The sequence below is a fragment of the Heloderma suspectum genome, chromosome 16 (assembly GCF_057233095.1).
Source record: "Heloderma suspectum isolate Gila_16-S chromosome 16, 16-S_ref, whole genome shotgun sequence".
NCBI lineage: Eukaryota > Metazoa > Chordata > Lepidosauria > Squamata > Helodermatidae > Heloderma > Heloderma suspectum.
Window position 1 is genome coordinate 22,015,794 of NC_139473.1, and position 24,604 is coordinate 22,040,397.

At 48.1% G+C, this 24,604-nt stretch overlaps 1 protein-coding gene across 14 annotated transcripts in view; it reads right to left on the reverse strand.

The window, feature by feature from the left end:
• The window catches only part of MTMR4 (myotubularin related protein 4), a 50,785-nt gene that overhangs the window by 2,275 nt on the left and 23,906 nt on the right, over positions 1–24,604 (reverse strand). For all 14 annotated transcript variants that reach the window (XM_084822506.1, XM_084822502.1, XM_084822508.1 and 11 more), the window contains 16 exons: positions 22,537–22,626; positions 18,801–18,917; positions 17,697–17,779; positions 16,727–16,893; positions 16,094–16,190; positions 15,025–15,138; positions 13,387–13,583; positions 11,816–11,944; positions 11,246–11,357; positions 9,364–9,559; positions 7,876–8,061; positions 6,334–6,504; positions 6,085–6,239; positions 4,092–5,346; positions 3,323–3,433; positions 1,753–1,841 (listed from right to left, as the gene is read on the reverse strand). In XM_084822506.1, coding sequence (XP_084678632.1) covers positions 1,753–1,841; positions 3,323–3,433; positions 4,092–5,346; positions 6,085–6,239; positions 6,334–6,504; positions 7,876–8,061; positions 9,364–9,559; positions 11,246–11,357; positions 11,816–11,944; positions 13,387–13,583; positions 15,025–15,138; positions 16,094–16,190; positions 16,727–16,893; positions 17,697–17,779; positions 18,801–18,917; positions 22,537–22,626 — 3,269 coding nt within the window. The remainder of the gene's footprint in view (positions 1–1,752; positions 1,842–3,322; positions 3,434–4,091; positions 5,347–6,084; positions 6,240–6,333; positions 6,505–7,875; positions 8,062–9,363; positions 9,560–11,245; positions 11,358–11,815; positions 11,945–13,386; positions 13,584–15,024; positions 15,139–16,093; positions 16,191–16,726; positions 16,894–17,696; positions 17,780–18,800; positions 18,918–22,536; positions 22,627–24,604) is intronic.

Consider the following 24,604-nt stretch of genomic DNA (forward strand, 5'->3'; position numbering starts at 1 on the left):
CCAAGCCAGGGGCCCAATCTGGCCGTCCTGGGGTCCCGATCCTATTCCCCAGATAGCCACGCACCCTTTCCCTTAACTGCCAATCATTTGGTGGTTCCCCAGGTTTGGGGAAGTTCTTCCCCCATTCTAAAAGGTTGAAATGCCTCTCCTGAGGCTGAGTTACTGGCAGCGAGAGCTTTGAGCTACAATATGCTGGCATTCTTTGTATTTTTGGCCACACCCCATTTGCCTTTGGCCCTGCCCATCACTGGAATGGGGCCCCTGAGAACTTCTCCAAAATTGAATTTGGTCCTCAGGCTGAAAGAGGTTCAATATCTTATCCTAGCAGCATGTTTTTATTTTTTTATTATTACATTTCTATCCCGCTTCTGTTCCTCGTGCAAGGTGGCATGCATGATCCGCCTCCTCTCCATTTTATCCTCAGAACAACCCCATGAAGTAGGTTAGGGTGTGTCACCCAGGGAGCTTCACGACCAAGTGGGGACTAGAACCTGCATCGCCCCAGTCCCAGTCCAACACCTGAATCGCTATACTGTGTTAGCTCTAGTTTGGCACAGGGGTGGATCAGACAATGCCATTCGAGGACCCCGGGTATTTTGTTGTGCTCCGGTTTCTCAATGGTCCCCGTAGCCTAAAGAACGAACACTAGTGGGGTGGGGTTAGGTGCACTGAGAATATAGCATGAATGAACATCACGCCTCACGTCTGCTATGCGCTATTTTTGCTTGTGAGTGGGGATGGAAGAACAGTGGCTTCCAGAGAGTGTGGGAAGTGCCCATAGCTCAGGGGCAGAGTATATGCTTTGCATACAGAATGTCCCAGACTGAATCCCAGTTCAAAGGATCCTCAGGCAGTGGGACTGGGGAAGATCCAGAACAGCCACTGCCTGTCAGAGTAGACAAGTCTTGGATGAAATGGAAGAATGGTCTGACTCAGTGTTAGGCGGCTTTGCATGTTCATATATCCCTCCACAAAAGCAGGGCTAAAGCAGGGACAGTGGCTGCTGCGACTTCATCCTTGGTTCCTGCTCAGAGGTAACTTCCTCTCCTCTCTACTTCACAGCTTGTTTTGCCTCCATCCCACAGCTTTCCATTCCCACCCCTTTTACAGCACCAATTATTTCCTCCCCCGAGAATTACATCTCCCTTCCCATCTTTTTGCATTAATGTGCACTGCTGTAGCTGTATTTTGTATACACCTATTATTTTCTCTTGGTCCTTAATATCACACTCTTGTCAACTGTAAGCTAAGGTGATCCTTCAACGGAAAGCAAGCACAGCATGGTTTGTAATGCAACGGAGTTTAAGAATGGTTGTTGTTATTCATTTTCCAATTTTCTCATCCTCAGAAACCCCAGTTTTCTCTGAAAAAAATTACATTGGGGTGACAGTATCTGTATTCAGTTTCTAAGTCTAAAGAACACTGAACATTTTTGCCACTTTTTCTGAGAGAGAATCAGCATATACTCCTCCCCAAGTGCCTAAGCAAGCGGATAGCAATTACACTGCTAATGGCTGTTGAGTTAAACTTTGGCCAAATTTAATTGAGCTGAGCTGTCCTCTGTTTCCCAGGGAAGCACCCCTCCTTCCCTCCCTCTCTCCCAATGGGGAAGATTCATATCCTACAAATCCCTCCTCGCAAATATTTTGTTTACCATAAATATTTGGGATACTGTTTTCAAGAGGGGGGGAAAGAGACAAGGAAAACTGAGAAGTCCAACAAGGAAGTGCCTTGGCAATTCCTGAGCATTACCTGCAGTGATGTCTGCGTTTGGCTAGCCAGAACTCACAATCACAGTTAAAGCAGTGTGAGGCCATGTGGTCTGGAACCCAGCGTGTAACCTGAGGAGAAATCACAGGGTGTCAAGGCCAGGTTTGGTTCATCATATCTTAACAGTCAGGTAGCAACATTTACTTGGCTTCTCTATTTAGAAGTTTTGTTTGGAGTTCTTTGTTCTGAGCACTTGGGTCTTTTTGGAAAGGTGTTTGGCAATCAGGAAATAATTCAGAGGTGAACTACAATGACACTGAGAGGTGGGAAAAGGCAAGAGATAGGACGAATGTTTCACCTAGAAAAAGGAAGAATACGTTGAAAGTTTTCAATTATTTGGCAGCACATCAGAGCAAAATTGTTCTTTCAGACAACAGGGAAGGAGGTACATCTTGACGCACTGTACTGTTAATAAAACCCTATATGAGTCCAGATTTGGTCACTGCTAGAGAGGATGCTGGGGTGGACAGACCCCTGATCTCACCCACTGAGGACTGTTCTTATGAAAAGGGACTAACTACAAGACATTTTTTTTTACACTTGGCTTAATGGGGAGGTGGATGGGGCAAAAAACAGGAAAACAAAGCAACAGCGCTTATGGAGCTTAATATGGAGGTTATTGTGTGGTGCAGAGTGGTAGGCGGCAGTATTGCAACTGAAACTCTCCCCACAACCTGAATTCGATCCCAGCGGAAGGCCCCAGGTAGCCAGCTCAGGTCGACTCAGCCTTCCACCCTTCCGAGGTCAGTAAAATGAGTACCCAGCTTGCTGGGGGGAAAGGTAGTCACGACTGGGGAAGGCAATGGCAAACAACCGCGCTGTCAGGAGCGCCCTAGCAGCCTCTTTCAGTACACTCCAATAGCCAACTCAAGACACAGACTAAAGGCTTCTTTTCAAGGCTTTAATCCTTTTACAACTTAATGACTCTTTCAGATGCTAATCACCAGCGACTAAGCAATGAACAGCAGAGTAGCCTATGCTCCGAGTAGGCAATTGATCCCCGTTTGGAGAATCACTTGAAGACCCTGAACTTATGAGCTAGGGAGAGATCCTCCCTCTTTCCCTTGGGTCCACGGGAGGCGGCCGTTGCTTGCGCGCCAAACGGGCGCTACGCCTCCTTTCCACGCCCTCCATCGCTCGTCGCTCCCTGCGTCTGCATCGAGCGTCTAGCAAGCCCCCCTCCTGCACTTTCTCACTGCTAGGATCACTATCTATCTCAGGAATGCCGGCAGGAGGAAACTCTGCCAGCTGCTGTGCCTTTGAGGGATGAGCTGGCTCCTCCCCCACAGATTGCTGATTCTCCTCAGAATCAGAACTGCTCTGGGGCTCCATCGGCTCAGTTTCCACCCTGACACCCACTACAGTCTGCCACGAAAACGCCAGCGAAAGCGGCATCCCTCTAGGGTCAGTAATGACCCAGTGCTTGCACAGGAGGAACCTTTCCTTATCTTACATCACATCTTATCATACCACTATATACAGTGACACAACCTACTGACAAGCACCAGCAGTTCTCCATGTCAAGCTAGCTCCCCAAGGAGATGCAACGTACCTCAGTTTCCCTTTTATCGACCGGCTCCCAGCTTGCTTCAGATAGACAGTCTTCGCTGTGATCAGAGTAGAAATCCTCATTTTCACTGCCGTCCGATTCCTTGAGGCAAGTCTGCAAGGAGGGCCATGACAGCAGTCAGCTCATCGTTACGTCCCCATACATATTCCCATCCCTCTTGAGCCTCAGCCTCCCCAAAGCGAGCTGGGAATAGCCACTTCCATAGGATCATCAAAAGCGGCCTTCTGCCAGGTCCAACTATTATGCCCAATCCTGCCTACACCGACTGGTAGCGGCTCACCAGGGTGTCAAGCAGACAAAGGACTTTCCCAGCACGTGCTACCTGATCTTTTTCACGCCAGGGAGTGGACCTGGGACCTTCTGCATGCAAAACAGGGGCTCCCCCACTGGGCTAGGTTCCCTCTCCAACCACAGAGCAGAAAGTGGTGGAAAATCCTAGAACGTTTCCCTGTCAGAAAACAGAGAACACAAAAAAGGAATAAGGAAGCCGCAGGCCTATGGGGATGGGATCTGGCAGCCTGGATGTCTTGTCTGCTCTGCAGGGGGCTGTGTCCTACCTACATTTTACTTAAGCCACACTGTGTCCTGGAGTGCACCTGGTGCCCTCCAGATGTGTTGGGTGACAGCTCCCAGCACCCCCCAGCCAGCAGAGCTAGCTGGGGGGTGCTGGGAGCTGTCGCCCAACACACCTGGAGGGCACCAGGATGGGGAAGGCTGAGCTAGGGAAACCGCTGGAAAGGTCACCACTTACAAAGTCATCTTCGTAGTCCATCTGTGGTTCAGCTGGAGGGGCATAGCAATGGCGGATGTCCAGCCTAAGCTGCAGCTCCCGCACCTGCCTGCGCAGCTGCTCAACCTCCTGCTTGTAAGTGGCTTCGATCTGCCGCAGCCTGTGCTGGATCACGTCTGTGGGGAAGGGGAGCCCGTCGTCGTCTAGGTAGAGAGGAGGCACTGGAGAAGGGCTGTTCGGGGGTACGTGTTTGGAGCCGAGCGACTGCTTCAAATGGCAGGGGAGCCACAGCCGGCTGGACTTCCCAGCAAGGCTTGTGCAGTGTGTGCTGGAGTGGCTGGAGCAGCCGGGGGGCTTCAGCCCTTCTTTCAAAGGCCACTGGCCACTGAGACACAGTCCAGCAGCCCACAAGTGCCGGCTGCTCAGCCTCTTGTTACAGCAGCCGTAGGAGAGGAGCCGCCGGGGGCCTCTGTCGCCCCCAGGAAGGGAAGCCCCCAGCCCCTGGAAACTGTCCCAGTTGGTTCCTAGGAGAGAGAATTCGCTTGTCTGGCTCTGAGAAATTCCTTTTCTCCACAACTCTGGTGGAGCTTTCCCCACCCGGTCGCCCTCTTCCTCTCCACACCGGACGCTGCCAGTTTTGCCATCCTTCTCCTTCTCTTCATTTTGGCACCCCGGAGCATCCCGTTTTGGGATACCTGGAGTGGGCGGGTTCCAACTGGGAGCACCTGCTGACGGCTGGAGGGAGGATTCTGGGTGGCAGGGTTCTACGAGGTCCCAGGTCCCATTGGATTCTGGGCCAACATCTTTCACATGGTTGCAGGAAAACTTTTCAAATGGCTCTTCTGTTCTGGTCAAATCCCTGAAAGGTTTCTTTTGCCCAGAAGCACATGGAGCTGGGCAGGTGTCTTCTGCCACTTCTGGACTTGCTTCCCTTGCTACATCTACCTCAGGAGATGTACCATTTAATTGCCGAGACACCCTGTGGTCCTGCAGTGTGTGTGGCTGATCGATTCTGTGGCCATCAGAGCTGCTACTGCTGGCATTCTGCAGGGGATGGAGTTCCTGCTGCTGCCGCCACTCAGGCACCCGAGGCAGTTCCTCTACTGTGCTGTCTTTGCCCGCCACCATCTCCTCAGCATTGGGGTGCCTGGGTTCCAAGCCTACCCTGACATCTTGACAGTGGTTGTTCAGATTTGGGTCACTTGATGTGCGAGTCAGCAGGCTGCCAGGATCACAGGCTGAGAGAAGGTCATCCATGGATCTTGTCTTTGGTAACCTAAAACCACCCAAGACAGTTCAGGCGTCAGAGAAAGGACACTTCTGTCCTGCAGACACCTTTACAGGATCAGAAACTGGAACTCTCTCTCTCTCTCACACACACACACACGATTGGAGTCAGTCCTCTCTAACTGAAAGCGTGTCACACATTATGACCAATGGAGAAACTAACTATTTTTGTCAGGGCTAACAGCTTTTAGTAGTCTCTTTCCTAGATGTAAATACTCAGTACTTTGCAATCAGGGTTGAACAGGAAAATATATATTACTGAATATCAGTAAGCATGTGGATGAGAGATATCCAGTCCATATGAAGCACCTGGCATTTCAAATGTACCTTACAAGGTCCTGTCCCCAAAGTTTTTTATTTAAAAACAAACAAAAACCCTGTAAGTAATCATTGCCTAAGTGGAAGTATTCTTTCCTGATCTGTTGGATTAACAAGTCAGACTCCCCAGTAAATAGTGATACTTACAAGTAACTTTTCTAATGTTTTTAGAGCAGTGGGAAATGTCGTAAAAAACAAGTGGATAAATGATGAAAATGAAAGCATGTATAGGTCCAATCCACCAGGGACTTATCTTGCACAAGCCCACTATGGTCAGTGGAAGCTGGGCAAGAGGATGGAAAAATTTGGGCTGCATTGCAGACACAGACCCTGATGGAACAAGGCAAGTGGGCATCCTTAGAAATCCTAACCCTGCACAACTCCTGGGGCTAGGGTTATTTTGCTCTACCTGTCAAGAGACCTGCTGCTAAACTCCTGGCTTTGCGATCCGGAAGGCAGGTAAAGGTCCATGCCCTCTTCTCCTAGAGGGCATGGGGATGATGCTGGAAGATACACAGCCGTCCAGAGGTGCAGCGCTCGCACATGGCACACCGGATGTAGCACCTGCCAGGGAAGGCAGTGGAAAGCAGAGTCAGGAACAGGACAGAAAACCTTTCCCTCCTCCTCCAGGCCCGGAACATGTGAGAATCCCACTCACCTGCTCGTTACCAGGCACATAGAGCAGATTGTGGAAATTCTTGTTGCCGGCTCTCAAAAGGGACCAGACTGAGCAGGTGCGCTTGGCAATGTTGTGCATCTCGCGCTCACAAGGGCTGTTTCCAAGGAAGGTCCCATAAAGGCAGGAGTACGTGTGCTGCACCAACTTCACCTGAGGCACCGAGAGAAGCACATTAAGGACTTTGGGTCAACTCTCACAGGAGCCCTGTGTGAGAAAGCTTAGTTGCATGTTTCTGGTTTAAAAATATATTGCATACACTACCATGAGCCTCTGGTAGAGATAAAAAATAAGTAAATATATAAAAGAGAATGAATGTTTATGATATCTTTGGAAGTTTCTTGGATTATTATAGGCCTTTTGAATTCAGACTTTTGATGCTCGTGATGAATAAGGTATGCTGACATTAATTATTGGACTGGCCTACTATCAAGAAGAAGACAAAGCATGTTGCATGGAGAGAGAAAAACTGTATTACACAGTTGCATACAATTTTATTGTCAAAGAACTGTCTTCTCTCCTTCTTCTGTAGTTTAGGTATTTTGCAATACAGCATCTGTGTTACACTCAATGGCCATGTTCGCACATAACGATAAGTCAGGTTGCCTGGCTTATTCTGGTTTACTGGGAAGAACCCGTTAGCTCCTGCTTCACAAAAGTGGGTAAAACTGACCAGGAGGTATTAACTTATCGTGACATTCAAACCCAGGCATCCGTTTTGTTGCTCCCAAACAAGCCAGGATTTGGAAGCCTTACATGCCTGGCTTGTTTGAGTACTCCCAGGAGCCTGAGTTTGGTTGTTTTATTTGCTCATGCAAAGTAGGATTGCATACACCAGTATACCGCTCGTTCACAGAAAGCCAGGCAATGCGACTTGTCATTATGTACAAATGCTCCCATTATCTACAAGTGAAGATCATGTAGTTAGTTATATGTGCTTCTTTGCTAGTTAACATATACAGTAAGTCAATAAGAACTGTACACATTAATTTATTACCGACTTCTTACACTGAGGCTTTCTTCAGATGTTATTCTCAGACAAAACAATTTTGTGTGAGCTGAGAGAGAAAACTATGCCTTTCAAGAGCCTGCAAATTTAGAAAATTTGTCTAATGAAGAGAATGCTTTTATCCTACACCAGCCTCCTCAATCTGGTGTCCTCCGGATGTCTTGGACTGCAACTCCCATTAACAGCCATGCTGGCTGGGAATGATGGAAGTTGCAGTCTGACACATCTGGAAGGCACCAGGTTGGGGAACGCTGCTCTACACAACTAGCAGAGGCCCATCGTAGGACACTAAAGACCAGCTGCAAGGGGAACAAAAACTGAGCCAGAGTGGTCAAATAAAAAGTAAAGAGTGACGGCGTGGTGACAGTGTCACAATGCTAGTCCAGATTTGTCCTTCGAACCAAGCTGTGATGTGCCAACCACTCCCTCCTACTAGGAAGACTGGCCTGTGATAAAATGCTGATCTCTCCTAGGTTTGCCCAGACGCATCTCCTCTGTGGAAGACTTGCTCTTACCAAGAAAGCTTCGTTGAATTCAAAAAGGCAGGGGAACTGCTTGAGCAGCTGGTGGACAGAATCCAGCCACTGCAGAAACACGGGGCACTGCTCGTTCTGATCCTCGGCCTTCTCCTGGTGTCCACAGCGGTCCCCAAACTTGTGGCCAAAGTCCAACCAGTCAGATTCAACTAGCACCTGGAAACCCTGGTGATAAAGTGTAAAATGTCAGCATCACAAGGCTCTTTGGGCAGGCCACAATAACCCAGCAGTACTTGCTGCCTCATATTTTTGGAAATCCTCCCCTGAACACAATGTGTGGTGCTACCTCTCATCCTTCAAATCCCTATTCAAAATCCACCCTTTCTGCAAAGTCTTTAGTGTTTCCTGAGTGTATTTGGCCCTGCCTCATTCACGGAATTTTACAGGGAGGTCCGGATGATGAGGTCATCCATCCACTTGTAATCCTCATCCTGTGTTTTCCCACTGCTTCTTCCATCTTGTTTCTTACTGCGGAAAATCTGTTAAGGAAGAAAAGACGGAGGCCTTCTAATTCTTAGTGCTAGCAGCCCTCTGACTGGAAGCACTCCCTGGCTTAACTCCTTAGTCCTTGCTCCTAACTGTAACCAAACTTAAGTTCAGGCAACTGCCTTTGTTCACTTTCATCCCTTGCTATCTTCATCGCTCTCTCCCTGCTTTCTTTTATCTTCCCCCATTGTCTGTTTTAACCCTTAACTCTTTTTTCGGGGGATCTATTTTTGCTTATGGAACTCTGTAAGGGGTGAAGGGAGAACTTTTTCCTTGTCAAGGCCTGCATTCCTTTGAAACTAATCTGTTTGGGCCGCATGCCAGCACTGTGTGGAGGCAGCCAGGGCTAAAGGTGGGCAGGGCCACCCTTTCCCTCTCTCTCTTTCTACAACCCCCTTTTCTGTCTGTCTGTCTGCCTGCCACCCCTTCTCTCTCTCCTCTTCCACCCCACGTAGCAGGCTACCAAGGGAGGGATAGATCACTCTTGCCAGAAGTTTGAAGAGAGCACTTGCAGGGGGCTTTTGAAATTTGGTCACGGCTGCATAAAATTAGGCCTAGGGCTGCAGACTGCCCACCCCTACTCTATAAAACATTGTGCACACTGTCAAAATAATAACAGCTACAATTTGTCAAATCAACCACGTATGGCCCATGTCCTTCTTCCTGACTGGATGAATCCTCAAAATAAAAAGGGCTGCCATTTTCATTTCACAGGATGACACAGGCTTATTCTAAAGTACTGAAGAGACCACAAGATGAAAGCTTACTGCCTCCTATGACAGGCTGTTAGATCAGCCAGAAAAGAGAGGAAGCCTGAGGGAAGCATGAAAACAGCTTTCACTCTGTCTTGCTCTGGGGAGTTCTGCAAAGCAACCAAAGCAACAAAATGACCCATCCACCCCAGGCAGATTCTCCTGAAGACTGTTCCTCCACCCTTCCATTTGCACACAAGGAGTTGCTAATGCAACTGAGGCACTGTACCTCCATAGTCCTGTAATAGGGGTCTAGAAGAATCTTGGCCAAGGCGACAATTTGAGGGGTTCTGTCCCAACCATCTGAGCAGTGAACCAGCACAGGGCGCCCCTCTCGGTCAACAGCATTGGAGACCAACACAGCTGCCTTCAACATGATGGAGAGGTGTTGCAGCCACTTGGTGCTCTCGAGAGCTGACAGCCAGCTGAAGCGACAGGGGAAGGGGAGAGTGTTAACCCTAATCAGACTGGCAAGAGGAATCCTTTTAAGGTAGGGGTGGGCAACCTATGGCCCTTCAGATGTTTTGACCTAAAAATCCCATCATCCCTCACCATTGGTTATGCTGGTTAGGGCTGATGGGAGTTGTAGGCCAAAATACCTGAAGCACCACAAACTGCTTGCCCCTGTTTTAAGATATGGAAAGAGAGGATCCAAATCCAACCCCTGCTAGACAGGAAACAGTATAGAACAGCTTTCCCCAAGCTGGTGCCCTCCAGATCTGTTGGACTATAACTCCCATCACCCGCAGCCAGCATGCTGGATAGAAGATTCTTACTGAGATCTAGAGAAGACACTACCCTCCTCCTTTTTCCGAGGAGGAGGAAGGGAGCTCCTTAACAAGGACATAAGAAGGGGCAACAATATCAGTAACTAGCAACCGCAAGTAGTACAACATAACAGAGAATATTCCCTTCTGCTCTTTACACTGCTAGCCCTCAATATGGTAGGAAGGGACATTTCCATGGCAACTGGGGAAAAGAAAGGCGTTGTGATAAGGCTGGCCTAAAAAGACGCAGAAAGACAGGCGCAGAGAGAGAAATAATCCATACTGGGGTCACTGCTCTGTGGGATGGGAAGGAGGGGACAAGCGAAAGTGAAGCAGTGGGGGGAGTGGTCATATCACCCCCCCAAATCTGAGAGAGAGTGTTGATATAGTGGACAGACAGTCGGACTGGACCAGGGAGGCCCAAGTGCAAATCCATGCTCAGCCATGAAACCCACTGGGTGACACTGTGACGGTCACCATCTCTCAGATTCTCTGGATAAAATGGGGTGGGGTGGGATGGGTCATGTAGGCTGCCCTAAGCATATTGGGAGAAAGCGTAGGATTCCCCCCCATGTGAACCTGCCAATCTTTTTGACTTGCCTCAGAGGCCATCCTCCAGGAGCCTTCCCCACATCATCAAAAGTTGGCCAGGTGGGGGCAAGCAGAGGGTGGCACCCATCTGTGGAATTCCTTTCCATTACCTTGTGTGTCGTGACTTTTTTAGATTGTAAGCCTGCGAGCAGGGACTATCTTGTTGAACTGATATGTAAACCGCTCTGGGAGCCTTTTTGGCTGAGAAGCAGCATAGAAAAACTTCAAATAAGTAAAATAAATAATTCCTTCCCAAGGCAGTTTGTGAAGTGCCTTTTAATCGGATCTCATTTGATTTTGTTTTATTAAACTGTTTCCTGCTGCCAGTGTAAGTTTAACTTGCTCATTTGTATAGTTTCAAGCGGATTATCTGTTTCGTAAACTGCTTTAGATATTTTAAAACAGAAAAGCAGGAAAGAAATGAGTAAATATAACAATTAAGAACCTAAGGAGAGCCCTGTCTGATCAGACTACAAGTCCATCTAGTCTAGTGTCCTGTTTCCAACAATGGCCTGTGGGAAGCTCTCAAGCAGGACGTGAAGGCAATGAGCCAGACACCTTGAGAGGGAGGATCTCTCTCCAGCAGAACGGGGTTTCATACCAAACCAGATCCCCAGTTCCCTAGAATTCCAGCTGCTGGAAGGTGTGCATCCTACAGTTCTGTCCTGATCAGGAGGTCCCAGGAGTGAACCCCCATCCTGAACCGAAGGTATATCAGCCCGTAACAAACTTTGAACTCTGACCAGAACTTACTTGCTGGGGTCGGGCATCTGGCTGCAAACAGCCCGCAGGTACTGGAAGCTGTTCCGGATGGAATGGATGTTGGCCATGCCCATGAACACCACTTCACAGTTTGGGTAATATTCTGTAACAGAACATGGAGGGAGTCAGTCAGCTGGCTGCTGGTGCAGAGGGCATGTCTTCAAGGAGGAATCTGTCCACCAATCAGCCAACGCAGCCTCCTACCCGTACCTCTGCTAGGACCAACCCAGTCACGAGGAACAGCATGTTGTGGTGTGTGTAAATGAACGTACAGATTCATTAAGCGAGCAGTGGATACATTTCTGGAAAGGCTACCTTGTGGTTTTTGCAATCCAATGTCTCAGTTTGGGCAAAGTAGGTTTATTTCTCCCTTGGCATGCGATACTTTCCTCCCCTGCCCCCTTCCTAACAAGTCAACCACAGAGACAGAAGCTGGGGGGCACAGAGCCACTCCCAACAGTTTCTTCTGGGAAAACCCAAAGAACGGCCTTTTGCTCATGTGCCCTCTGAGCACCTGAAGAATTCAGCAGCAATGATAGTGCCCAAGGACACCACTTGTACCTTCACATTCACAGCCGCCTCCTTTGGCTCGGTTAGCAACTGCTGCGGTGTAGGACCGGGCATCCAGAATCAGCAGTTTCTGTGGTGTTGCTGAACTCTCCACGTTTGAGCACGCAGTCAGTGACGAATCTGCAAAGAGGACAGTCTGGATTCTCCCACCTCTTGGCCTGGTGCTAACGCTACATACAGTCTGCCCAGTAATACAGAATTCAGGGGAAAAGCTGAACCGAATGGAGAACTGAGAAGATGTGCTGGGCAAATGGGACAGACCCCTTGTTAATGGGAATAATATAATAGCACTAAGGGAGAGGGACAAATACTGGTGCTGTCAGCAGGGCTCTGACAGGTGGATGCGACAGAGATCTCTTTCCTTCTCTGCTGTTCCAGCCGCATTGGATAGACAGGATCAGCTGATCCCAGCAAGGTGCCATTCACATGTCTTGGACTTCAATGCCCATCATCCTTTGCCATTTGCCACACAGCTTGGAACATAGGAAGCTGGCTTATACTGGTTCAGACCCATGGTCCATCCAGCCCAGTACTGGCAGCAGTGGCTCTCCAGGGTTTCAATCAGGAGTTTTTCCAGCCCGACCTGGAGACGCCGGGGATTGAACCTGAGGCCTTCTACGTGCCCATAATGTGCTCTATCATACTAAGCTATGCCTCCCACACCAGACTCCATGGGACTGGTGGGAATTGTCATCCAAAACATGTGGAGGGCACACTGGGGAAGGCGGCACAGGACACTGCATTCCAGATGTGGCCTCGGCATGACCTTAACGGTACCAACATTTCTCTGTCCACAGCAGGAATTATATCCAAGAAAAGCCTTTGCTGTCTTTGCAGCCACAATGCTTGGATGCATTAGGTAAGAAATAAATGATGTTGCATCTAAACGTGTTGGCCTTGTGATCCAGTGTTCAAGAAGGAGAAACTCAAGCAGCAGGAGTGGCAGTGAATGATCCCAGGAATGAAGAACTGAGAGGGGATCTATGGCTGCACTTCACAAGTACATCAGGATTGTAACATCCAATGAGCATGAACTCTACAGGTTAACAAAAACTGGAGGCACAACTACTGGCCATAAACTGGCTATGGACCATTTTCGATAGAGTATCAGAGGTTGGTTTTTAACTTCCTCCCTGCGTTCTGCTCTCACACAATGGTTCCCATTTCAGTGGGTTCGAGGAAGAACTGGGGAAACATTGCGATTCATCACCTCTTGTGATTTGCTGTTTTGGTGTCTCAGTGGCTCACTTGGGTCAGAGGGTTCCACCTCAATACAATCCTCAGGTCTTCCTTTCCCAGGAACTTCTAGCTGCACCCCCCCCCCCCTTTTCAGCAGAGCATGGACTTGGGGCACATTGTGGGCTGGGACCTATGCATTGACTTGGGGAGGACTGATGGGCGCGTGACCCCACGTAAGCTGGGGAATTGGTCTGAAGAGGATTCCAGGGCTACAATTTCACCCACATGCCTCCAGTCACCAGAAATAAGATCAGATGCAACACTGCCACAGCACAGGGACCACATTCGCAGAGGGAAGTAGGGAAGAGGCACATCTTACTTACCAAATCCTGCATCGCAGGCCTCGTTCCCGTCATTGAGCCCAGAATGCGGGGTCCCCCCGGCCAGCCTTTGTCCAGGATTCAAGGCACAGGCTTTGGCAATGGAGGTTACGAGGTACTCGTCATCTGCATTGCGCCAGCCCCACCAACTTATCTCAGGCTGGCTGCAGCGTGCGATCACTGCCCCGTTGCGCAGGTGTCTGAAAGAGAAGCCAAGTCCTGTTAAGTCCTAGAATTCCAGGGCCCTGTTTCAAGAAGCCACAGCTGCTGAATGGGTTCATTTTCCTCACTGAAAAACCAAACCACCCCTCAAGTGATATTGGATTAGCGGCAACAGCAACCTTCTCCAACCTGCCCCCCTCCACTGGCTGTGCTGGCTGGGGATAACTGGAGCTGTAGTCCAACACATCTGGAAGGGGGCAGGTGGGGGAAGGCTGCTAAATTGCTGCCAACTGGAAGGTGCTACCTTAGCTGCTAAGTTGCCATTAATTCAGAAGGCCAAATGAGGCGTTCTCAGCGTAACTCCTACAATCCACTGGATGTGGACGGCAAATAGAAACGATTGCTTTTGCCTGGAGGAGGGCAGGGAGAAGCAAGGAACACGTCCTGCGTTTTCCAGGATCACGTGAAAAAATATGGAGCTTTGCTCAAAAGTTTCTTTACTGAAGATGAAGTTATAAAAACAAACAATTCTCAGGAAGGCAAGTTCTGCATCGGAAGACCAGAGACTATGCTGAAGATGATGGTGCATGGCCTTGGGGCCCCTCTTTTCTCAAAGCCTCTGCACATACAGCGCTGTGTCAAGAACCAAACCAGACCACAACAAGGATGCTTAGAGAAAGCAAAAATCACAGAGCTGGCCAAGACCCATCAGACCTCCCAGTCCACTAGCCCAGGGCAGGATATTTAAATACAGATGTAAGTGGCCTTAATTATCTCGTTTGGGGCAAAAAGAAGACTAGGATTTATTTATTTTTTTAAAGCGCCTGACAGACACCCGCACAATCTTATTTTGAAAACCACCAAGGGACTTGAGTCCCCAAACTCCATTTAAACCCATAGCTTCTTGACCTACCCTGAGCAGACAAGAGTGAATGACTGGATCCTGAACACCTCAACAGAGCTTGGCTATGTTAAGACACTGAGAAAAACTGCAATGAGGGATCGAGTCCCCCAGATCAAGTCCTCCAGTGATAAACTTTTAGCTGACAGACATAAGCAGGACCTTACTTTGCAGCCCTTGGCATCCCCATCATCGCCTTCAGCTACCACTGGATTTGTGTCTTTTACTTTGTATTTACAACGACAAACATACACATCGAATTTAAATCTAATTGCTGATATAGGGTGATACATTTAATGTTCCCCCCTTTACTTTATAGATAAAAATATAGGTGGAAATGGAATCCATTGGCTGCCTGGTTTTCTTTATGATTCTTCAGAGAAACAAATTATATTTAGTCTTTTTTCCCATAATCTGAGGAAAGGCTTTGACAAATATTGCTGTGTATGTCCCTGATTTGTACCACTGGACTTGTGACTTTCTTTACCAGCCTTCCTTGACATGTGCTGCCCAAATGTGTTGGACCTCACCATGTTGGGGAAGGCAGTTAAATACTGTAAGATAGGTGGGATATGTACCTATACACAACCACTGGAAACCTCTTCCAAGACCGAAAGGAAGCCACGTTCTCCAGCTCTTTGTCAGTGATCCAGACAGGAACCAAGAGTTTCTGTGGGTAGCTGGTACACAACCTAGGAAGGAAAAGCCACAGGGAGGTGATCAGAGCCCATTCACAGGACAGGAGTAAAGTAAACCAATCCAAAACCTTAACTCGCGTAGTCATGCATGTGAAGCACTTTTGAAATTTTCCAAAATGGACTATTCAACTGGAAATAAAGGAGACAAGGGATCTTAGCTGATCACAATAACAAAACATATCCTAGTTGATCACAATTACAATAAAGGGACAGGTAATCTTAGTTGATCACAAATGGCTATAAGGTAGTAACAGAATGTGGTTAGAAAATGGCAGCAAATGCAGTTCTATCTATATATGAGTGGGCCTGATTCTCTCTTGACTGGGGTGCACCAAGGATTACAACCAAACCCCTCTAAGTCAGAATCCCCCTTAAACATCACAGTACCAAAGCAACCTTGGTTTGAATCCGATTCACAGCACCAAGGGCAGGGAGGAATTTTAGTCTCCATATCAACGGCACCCGTGAGGGAACTCCTTTACTTTCTTCTACTAGAGGGAATAGTAACAATTCACCTGGTTGAGTCTTTCTCCTGTTGTTTCCAACTTGAGTCGCCTTTTGTCAATGTGCTCATAAATAAAATAAAATGCTACCCTTGGTGGCAAGGATGTAGTGAAGGAGAAAATTCTGCCCTTCCCTTTAAGCCTAGCCTCTACTGACATATATGGGGGGTGCTGATACGACATAGCGCCAGAATATTTGCATTATAATGACCTTCCTCTTCACACACACACACACACACGGAGTCATAATGATGGGCACTTTACTGCTACAGGATAAATGCCACAGTACTGCATTTCTAGCCTGAACTGCTTTACATGTCCTGTACCACCATCTGGTGCAAGAGATGCTGGCTATCAATGTCCAGATCACTAACAAAATGGAGGGTGCAATGCTGTGGGTTCCTTTTTCCCTTCTCCCAGAAGGGTCAGGCAAACCGATGACTCACTTGTAGTTCTTGTTGATGTCGGAAACCCTCCACACGTTCTGCAAGTCAAAGCCCATCCGGGCCAGCTCCATCTCAAACCGGTATTTCACATGGTCTCCTGGCAAAGGAGCAAGCAGTTAACAGCAGTCAGCACGCAGATTTCTATTACAATGGCAGGAAAGGGATTAACAGAGGGCAGCCCAATAAGCTGCGGGGGGGGGGGGGGAGAACCTCTTTCAGCCCAAGGGCCAAATTCCTTTTCAGAGAAGCTATAGGGGGCCGCATGCCACTAGTGGGTGGGACGAAAGGCAAAAAAGGACAGGTCCAAAATACAACCCCCCCAACATATTTTAGCTTAAAGCTATTACAGCCAGTAATTAAGCCTTAGGTGAGGCTTCTCAACCTTTGTTGAACTGCCCACCAACCGTCTGTTTTAGAACTGGGAGAAAACTGTACAAAAGCCAGGAAGCCACCAAAGAAAGGGGAGGAGCCAGGAAAGGGGGCATGGCCACCTGGGGAACCCTAGAGGGCTGGATTTGGCCCCTAGGCCTGAGGCTCTGCACCTCTGCATTAAGCCACGCAAGCATGGCTACTGATTACCCCCAGTAACCTCTTGGGTTTGTAGAGGCCGGGATACAACGGCTGGGGACTCACCTGGGCGACAGAGGTGAGCATGCTGGTCCTCCTCGTCAGCACAGACTCCCAAGCACCAGGCGTGGTAAGCAAACGCAAACAGGTCTTCCGGCTTGGTGGGGCGAGCAATGGCTCGGCTCAGCCTTTTCAGCCAGTCCTGGCATTGCTTGAAAGTAGAGAAATGGCACCTGCGAGAGACACACAGATATAGACATGCACACCTTGCAGTGCCCAGGAAAGCAAGACCGGCAAAGGGGGTTTCATTAAGCTGGACTCCAGAGGGAAAGGGGAAATAAACACCCACAGAAAAATTAGAACACCGTGGGCGCGAACGCTTTGATACCGTGGTTTGAAACAGCTTGAACAACTCAACAAGAACTGCTAACAAAAAAAAGCCAACAAGAAACCAGTGCCAAATCCTTGGAGGAAAGTTAATCTCCATCATCAGTGGAGATTAGCTGTGGCAGAAACAGAATCTTTGCATACAGCAGCCTTCCCCAATCTGGTGCCCCCTAGCATGGCTGGCTGAGGGATGCTGGGAGTTGTAGTCCAACAAATCTGGAGGGCACCAGGTTAGGGAAGGGTGTTGTACAGAGATGATCTACCTGGGAATACCAGATTGTGAAGAGGCAAAGACCAAGGGCTGTGTGTGCTGCCTTTGTGCCCACGTTTGTGAGCTTTCCAGGGGCCTCTGGTTGCCCGCAGTTGGCAAGAGGATGCTTGACTAAATGAACTTTGTCTTAATTAACCTTGGCAATGCTTGGTGCTGAGAAGAGGGATGGGGCTACAGACCATACTGGCAACACCAGGGCCTCTGGACATTTTGGACTACAACTCCCCTCAGCCCCAGCCAGCACGGCCAATGGTCAGGGATTATGAGGACTGCATTCCAAAACATCTGGAGGGTGCTGGGGTGCCGACCATCAGTTTATCGGCTCCCCCAAGATGGAGACCCAGCTGCACTACCAGGATGCCACTGGGCAGCGTGTACCTGACTACTTTGGAGTCCTTGCAGACGATGTGCAGCTGGAACATGTCCCTGCTCTCCACACTTTCCATCATTCTCAAAGGCACCTAGGAAGGGAAGGAGCACGACTGAGCAGGCAGACAAACAAACAGCAGGCTGACACTCAACCAGATGCCTGGCCTTCCCCACTTCTAGTATCACAAACATGAAACGCCCCACGGCTGCATGAAAATCACTTCAGAAGTGGGGCATGGGATGTGGAAGGGACAGGCAGAAGCTCCATTTGGAGGGGAGGGAGATGGAGGGTGGGGAGAGAAGTTCGTTAGTGAAGCAGGGGAGCTAGGGAGGCACTGCCGTCTCCCCCTCTTCCCCATGGCACCCATCTGAACACCTGCCTGGAGAAGAGGCAGCCAAAGTAAACATTATATCAGCTGGCTTGAACTCCGAACAGCCTGCAGCCTCCACTCCTGAAGTGAGCTGGCCCACATGTGGCCAAGGCAAGGATGGGCGAGGAGTGGAGGGAATGCACGAGCCTCGGCACAGCGGGCGTCTCACTCTGCGACAGAGCACAGGACATGCACAGTTCCCTCCCTCCAGCGCACTCATCCAGACTTCTCCACGTCAGTCACGGCCCAAGGCAACATGGAGCCCCACGCCACCGCAGTTCCCATAAACAAAGCACGGAGCAAGTAAGGGGCCTGGCTTCACGGGGGAATTCACCCTTCAGGAGGAAACCCAAATTTCAGATTGGCAGAATCTGTGCAGGGCATGGCTGCTGTCTCACATGCGCGAGTGACCCAGAGCTCTTTGTTCTGCAAGCCGTCTGTACACAGTAGGTTGGATCAGGAATACAGCAGGGCAAGGGGGGGCGGGGGCATATCTAAATAGGACCGCTCTGCAGCAGGGGTGGAAGGGTGGATTTAACAGCCCTCCGTCCCCTCCCAACTCCATTCCAGGGTTCATACCAAGGAAAGCACAAGTATCTGGACAGCCATCTGTCAGGGATGCTCTGACTTAGATTCCTGCATTGAGCAGGGGCTTGGACTCGACGGTCTTATAGGCCCCTTCCAACCCCACTATTCTATGATGCTATGATCTCAAGCAACCTAACATGTAGATGAGACTTACGTTGATTACAGAGTCCTTAAACTTGATATGGAGCCGGTAGTTGGAGATGGCAATGATGGCGTCACTTGCATGGCCCAGGTATTCCACACCTTCTCCCTGCAGCACAGTAAACGGAACCTACAAGGAGGGAAACTGTCACCATTAATACAGCTGACTAGTAAAGTTCCAGGCAGACCCATGGCCCACATGATCACCTGAACACCCAGCCCAGAAAGAGTGAGAAAAACATTATATTCCAGCCCAAAGGCAGCGTCAGTGACACTTAAGACTGCACATCCATGAAGAATGAGGGCCTCCACTTGGCAATGAGCTGGAAAGGGATCAGCCACACTAAGATATGAAAAGGTCCTGGCGCCATGGAGGTCACCAAACCTGTTCCTGTCCCTGCATCTTCTCCTGATAGTCCAGCACTCGGCTAGGTGTTTGCCATGAGAGTAGAACCCAAGAGATGCATAGAAGCAATGGCTTTGGTTACATCTCCTGCCCAGAATGCACCTCTTTCTCTTTCCTTTTCCCCTCACTTTTAAAACAAGGTCTTCAAATCTGCTGAGCGGCACAAGGGTCTCTCTAATACTTAAAAATGAATAAAATAATAGTTTACTGTGGTCACAGACTGGTAAAAGTGAATACAACAAAACCAATAAAAGTTAATATAGTGAAGTTAATACTTCTGTACAAATAAAAGACAAACACAAATGGAATCATTTCTATTTGTGTGAAGTGGAGACTGTGTTTAGACTGCAGTTCCAGACATAGTTCCCTGCCATATTCCTGGGGAGGCCGACATTTCTTCTCCTAAAGCAGCAGCGGCTCAGAAATGGCAGAGATTCTGGGATTCCCCATACCCTGTGCACTGCTCTTAGACAAGCTACAAATCAGTAGCTAAATTGGGACAGACTGTGTGTGGCTCGGTGGGCAGAGCCACTGCTTCCCACGCAGAAGTTCCCAGGTTCATTCTCCAGCATCTTCAGGTGGGGCTGGGAAAGAATCCTGCCTGCAACCCTGGAGAGCCACTGCTGCCAGTTAATGTAGACACTACTGGGGTACCCAACCTTTTTGGGTCCATGGGCACATTTGGAATTTTAAGGGAGTGTCATGGACACTCTCACAAAATGGCTGCCATGACGGTGATGGCCGGTCACATAACACTCACTTCCCAGAAGGCAAGCTGGTGACATTAAAAGAAAAGTAACTTGCCCAAGACCCTAAGTACAAGGCAGAGGTGGGTTCTGAGCTCCAGAACACAAAGCCACTCTTTGGAACCGAAATAAAGATGGTGCTGGAGGGGAGCACTTCACTTTGCAGCATGATGGCCTTGCATTTTTTAAAAGTCAATTAAAAAATAAAACAAAAATCAATACAGGCAGGGAGCTGGGCAGATACCATGAGTGGTATCTGTGGACACATAAGTGCCTACAGGCACCATGTTGGAAACCCCAGAACTAGATGAACCAATGATCTGACTCAGTATAAGGCATACTATGTCCTAATATGACCAGCTAGGGCCAAATAATGGTGCACATTTTTAGTTATCTCCCAATTATCTCCCTGCTACTTCAAGATGTACATTGCATAAATACCATACACCCACATTTTAAAAACTTTTTTTAAAGGATGAGGGGAAGATACTCTCAGAGAGTACTATAAGTTCATTCTCTGACAGTGCATGGCTGTCAGTCTGCATTGCATTTGAGCTGAAATGCTAAAGCTGGTTTGTTTTTCCTGCTGGAACATCAGGGGGATATCTTCTCTTGTTCAAAAATAGATCTACTTTCTTCCTTGCTTTTTTTTTTACTGGTTAACTGGAAAGCTTAACACCTCCAGGTTTGTGTGAAATTGTGCAGGGGGTGTGAAATTCCCACAGGACTGGGGAATCGTGCTTTCTGGAGTGCAATTTAGCTGCTGGCACCAGAAGGAACGTTGCGCTGCTTCACTTTGGCCTGGAAATTCTGATGGGTTTTTAAAAAAACACGTTCAGAACTGACTGCCCACATTGTTGAAGCAATGTTGAGAATATATGAAACCTGATTTTATTCCTTAGGGGAAGGAGAACAAAAAAACTGCACACCAGAATGCCCATTTTTGCCTTGTTACAACTCTCTGTGGCAACACTGACACAGCAAAAATTGAAGAGAGCTCAAAGGCACTTCCCAGGAAAATTATAAGACCTTTTGGAGATCTCCTTTCTCAATCACGATACATAACTATGAGCAAATATACATATGCTCACACACTGGCCCATCAACCCCAAATTCAGATGCAGCTTCTCTCTGACTTGGTTGTTTGGATTTAATATTGTAAGACCCAGAATTGTTTTACAAGGTGTTTTTTTTTTCCAGCACCACAAACCAAATTAAGCCAAAACCAAAAATATACTAAAAATGCACTACCAATTAAGAAGTTCAACCCTGCCATGCCAAAAGCCAGTCCAGATAGGAAGTTATTCCAGTCCTTCTCAAAGAGGACTTGGCAAACCTCTGGTGGAAAGGAGACCACCCCCCCGCCTTTAGTTGAGGGGGGAGGGCATGATAATGCCTCTTGCTATGGGTCCTGTTTCCGTAGGGCCCTGAACATGGCAGGATGTTCGGCTGTTATCCCCCCCTTTTAAAACCAATGCATAAGAAATATGCTCACAAGTGGTGATTTTGAGATTCTGCTTAAGTCTGTATAGTTCGGTGCCATGTTCACAGGACATTCCGATTATATGGTCCTTATTTAAACTCAGGGGGTCACTTGGACCCAAACCAACAATCCAGACTCATTAGCTGCAGCTCAAAAGGCAACGTCCTCTCTTCTAAGACACTAAACACACTACTTTCTAAATGCCTAAGATACTCTAAGGTGAATTAACTGAATCCATGTGTGAATTTCTTAAAATGTTTTTATGAAGACAAGGAAACCAAGGCAAGCTGACCCTCTGAAACCTGTGTGCACAAAACGGAACAACTCGAGTTAAAGTGAAGCAACAAGATATGGCTGGATAAACACAGTAGTCTAGCCCAGTAGCCATTTCCTTTTCCTCTGAACGCTTACAGCACTGACAAAGATCTATGTAACTCGAAAGCTTGATTCCTCTTAATTCCAAAACTACTTGGACAAATAAATGTGATTGTCCCATTTGCTCTATATTCCTTGTTCTGTGGGGCCAACGTGTCTTTTAAAGTGACAACAGCCATTATGTAATATTACGGTCCCATCCTAGCTTGACAGCTGAGCTACGAGAGGCAACTGTATTATTGGCCCTCAGCTGCTGCCAGCCAGCTCTGTGACATTCAAAGGGCTTCTCCTCCTGGATGTTCATTGCCCCAGCTCATTGCCATGACTAGCTCAGGCTGGCTCGTAAAAATCAAACCGCTGGGTGGTCACATAAATGACATTTTGAATTTTCAGTTCCTTCCCCAGCATTTAACTCTCTTCTTCTCATCGGTCTCCAGCATCTCACAAGGAAAATGCATCCTAAATGCTAACTGACCTTTCAAGGTGTCTGTGGGGCAGCTCTAGGAGGGACAGAGCACTAGATCCGTGGAGCAGGGGAAGGGACCGTCACCACTCTGAACAGCACCTGAACCACAACTGTGTGTCCATATAGCTGTGTCTGTGACACAGCTTCATACTCAAGGGCTGGAGGGAAAACAGGTCCGAAGCCTCAACTGCCAAGTGTCTGGAAGGAGATGCCCTTCACTTCAGGTTTTGCACTGCACATCATTCCACTTGTCAGGGTCCCCCAGGAACTTACCTGTAAAGACTCTTCTTCCTTAATCAGCTCTTTGTGGGGGAACAAGTCCTTGGCCTGGATGTATTCCAGACTGGGGGGGCCTTCCTCGCCCTGAATGTCAAAGACAAGAGCCAATGCTCAGAGAGGGACAACAACACAGAACACACATCCCAAACACAATACTGTCAAGACCACTTGCACACTTCCTGCAATGTCCCTCCCTGCCCCCTAGAATCATAGAATCATAGAACAGTAGGGTCGGAAGGGGCCTACAAGGCCATCGAGTCCAACCCCCTGCTCAATGCAGGAATCAAAAACCCTGTTCTCCTACAGTATGTAACTTTACAAGAACACAAGCAATGCAACATTCCCAGGCAGAGATTAGCCAGTAAAGCCAACAGAACTGAGATACTAGAGGGGTCTGTAGTGTGGGGAGACATATTGGCACAAAGGGATATGGAACCACAGCTCCAGCCCAGGACTCATACTACATGAGAGCACATCCTCCATCACCAAAACAAACTCTGTGTTGTACTATTTTTTAAAACTGATTTATTCAGCATCACACAACTTAAAGCATCCATTGATACAAACCAAAACTCACATCTAAAAATGATGATGATGATGATGTCTATTAACTACAGTATGGAATAAAACACAACTGGTTCAGGGCTGACACACAACCACCCAGGATCAGGTAGCAATACCCACCAATCAGGATTCGACCCTTTGCCCCTCTCCAGGAATAGACTGGCCAGTAGCGGGTGAGCACATAAACATCAGTAAGGTTCAAAAGGTTGTAACAGCAGCAACAGGGAAGAACTGGGCCAAATCTCTTTGCACAGGAGCATGCTCCTTCCCATCCCAGGTGGGCAGGTGTTCCCTACATTAAAGGCTGGATCTGGAACCCAGCTCCCAAAATAACCTGTTTTGGGGTTGGGGGCTTTTAAAAAAGAGCTTTTCTGATTCCCCTCCAAGGTCCAGACGATTTCTGATCTAGTCACAGGTCCATGTCAGTACGCCAGTGCTCTTATATTATTTTTGAACCATCTTCCACAGTCTCTATGACTTTTCCAGCAACACTAACTTATTTAAACCAGTTCAGAAGTGGCACTCTGGGAACTAGCTCTATGAGGAGGCTGAGCATCCTCTGTTAGGAATCACTAGTTCTAAGAACATAAGCAGAGTCCTGGGGCTGCACTGGGTGAAAGTGGGGCCATCTAGTTCAGCATTCCCACAGAAGCCCTCAAGACTGCCTAAAGATGAAACCCATCCCACTGTTGCTACCCAGCAGCTGGTATACAGAAACATACTGCTCCTGAACATGGAGGTTCTATAAATCCACAGTGATGAACAGCCCCCTGATGAACAGAACTACAGATCTTTGGTGGGAGGCAATGACTACTAAACTGCTTTATATTTGTTCTGCTGATAGGTTCCCCTTACTTTCTCCAAGACCTTTGCCCAGAAATCCTCCACCTTGGTTTACACAAAAGAAATGGGGATTTAAAATTTTCTAAATCAACAAATAACTTTCCCTCAGTTCTGTTATAATTCTTATGTGGCCAGGAAAGCTCTCCAGGCAGCTTCCTCTTTAAGGTGGGACTTCCCCTTTCTATTTCACATCTACATTTTTCACAGTCTGGAAGGAGCCACCAGTCTAAGCTTTAGAAACTAGCAGGACTAGAAAATATTTCAAATTCCTGGGAACCAGCATAAATTCTTTTAATGAGCCAGGTGCTGGGGGATTCTTCTGGCCCCAGGGTTAGCCTGCATATATATTTTTTAACCTGGGCATAACCTCGTGAGTGCTAGCTTGGCAGGCTAGCCCTCCTGTACTTCAGTCCTGAAAGCCATTTTCACCCTAAAAGGACAGCGAAAAGAAATGGAAAGAGAAAACAACCTCCATCTGATTTTTTAAAAAGCCTCATGAAGTGTGACAATAACCACAGTGTCTTCCCCAGAATGAATTGCTTCTGAGATAGAGGCATCCTATGGGGTTGTGAATCTCACAGCCTAGGTTTGGGATCTGGCTGGCATTCTCACTTGGAATGGGCTGAGAAGGTCATGGGCTTATGAGTCCTAGGTC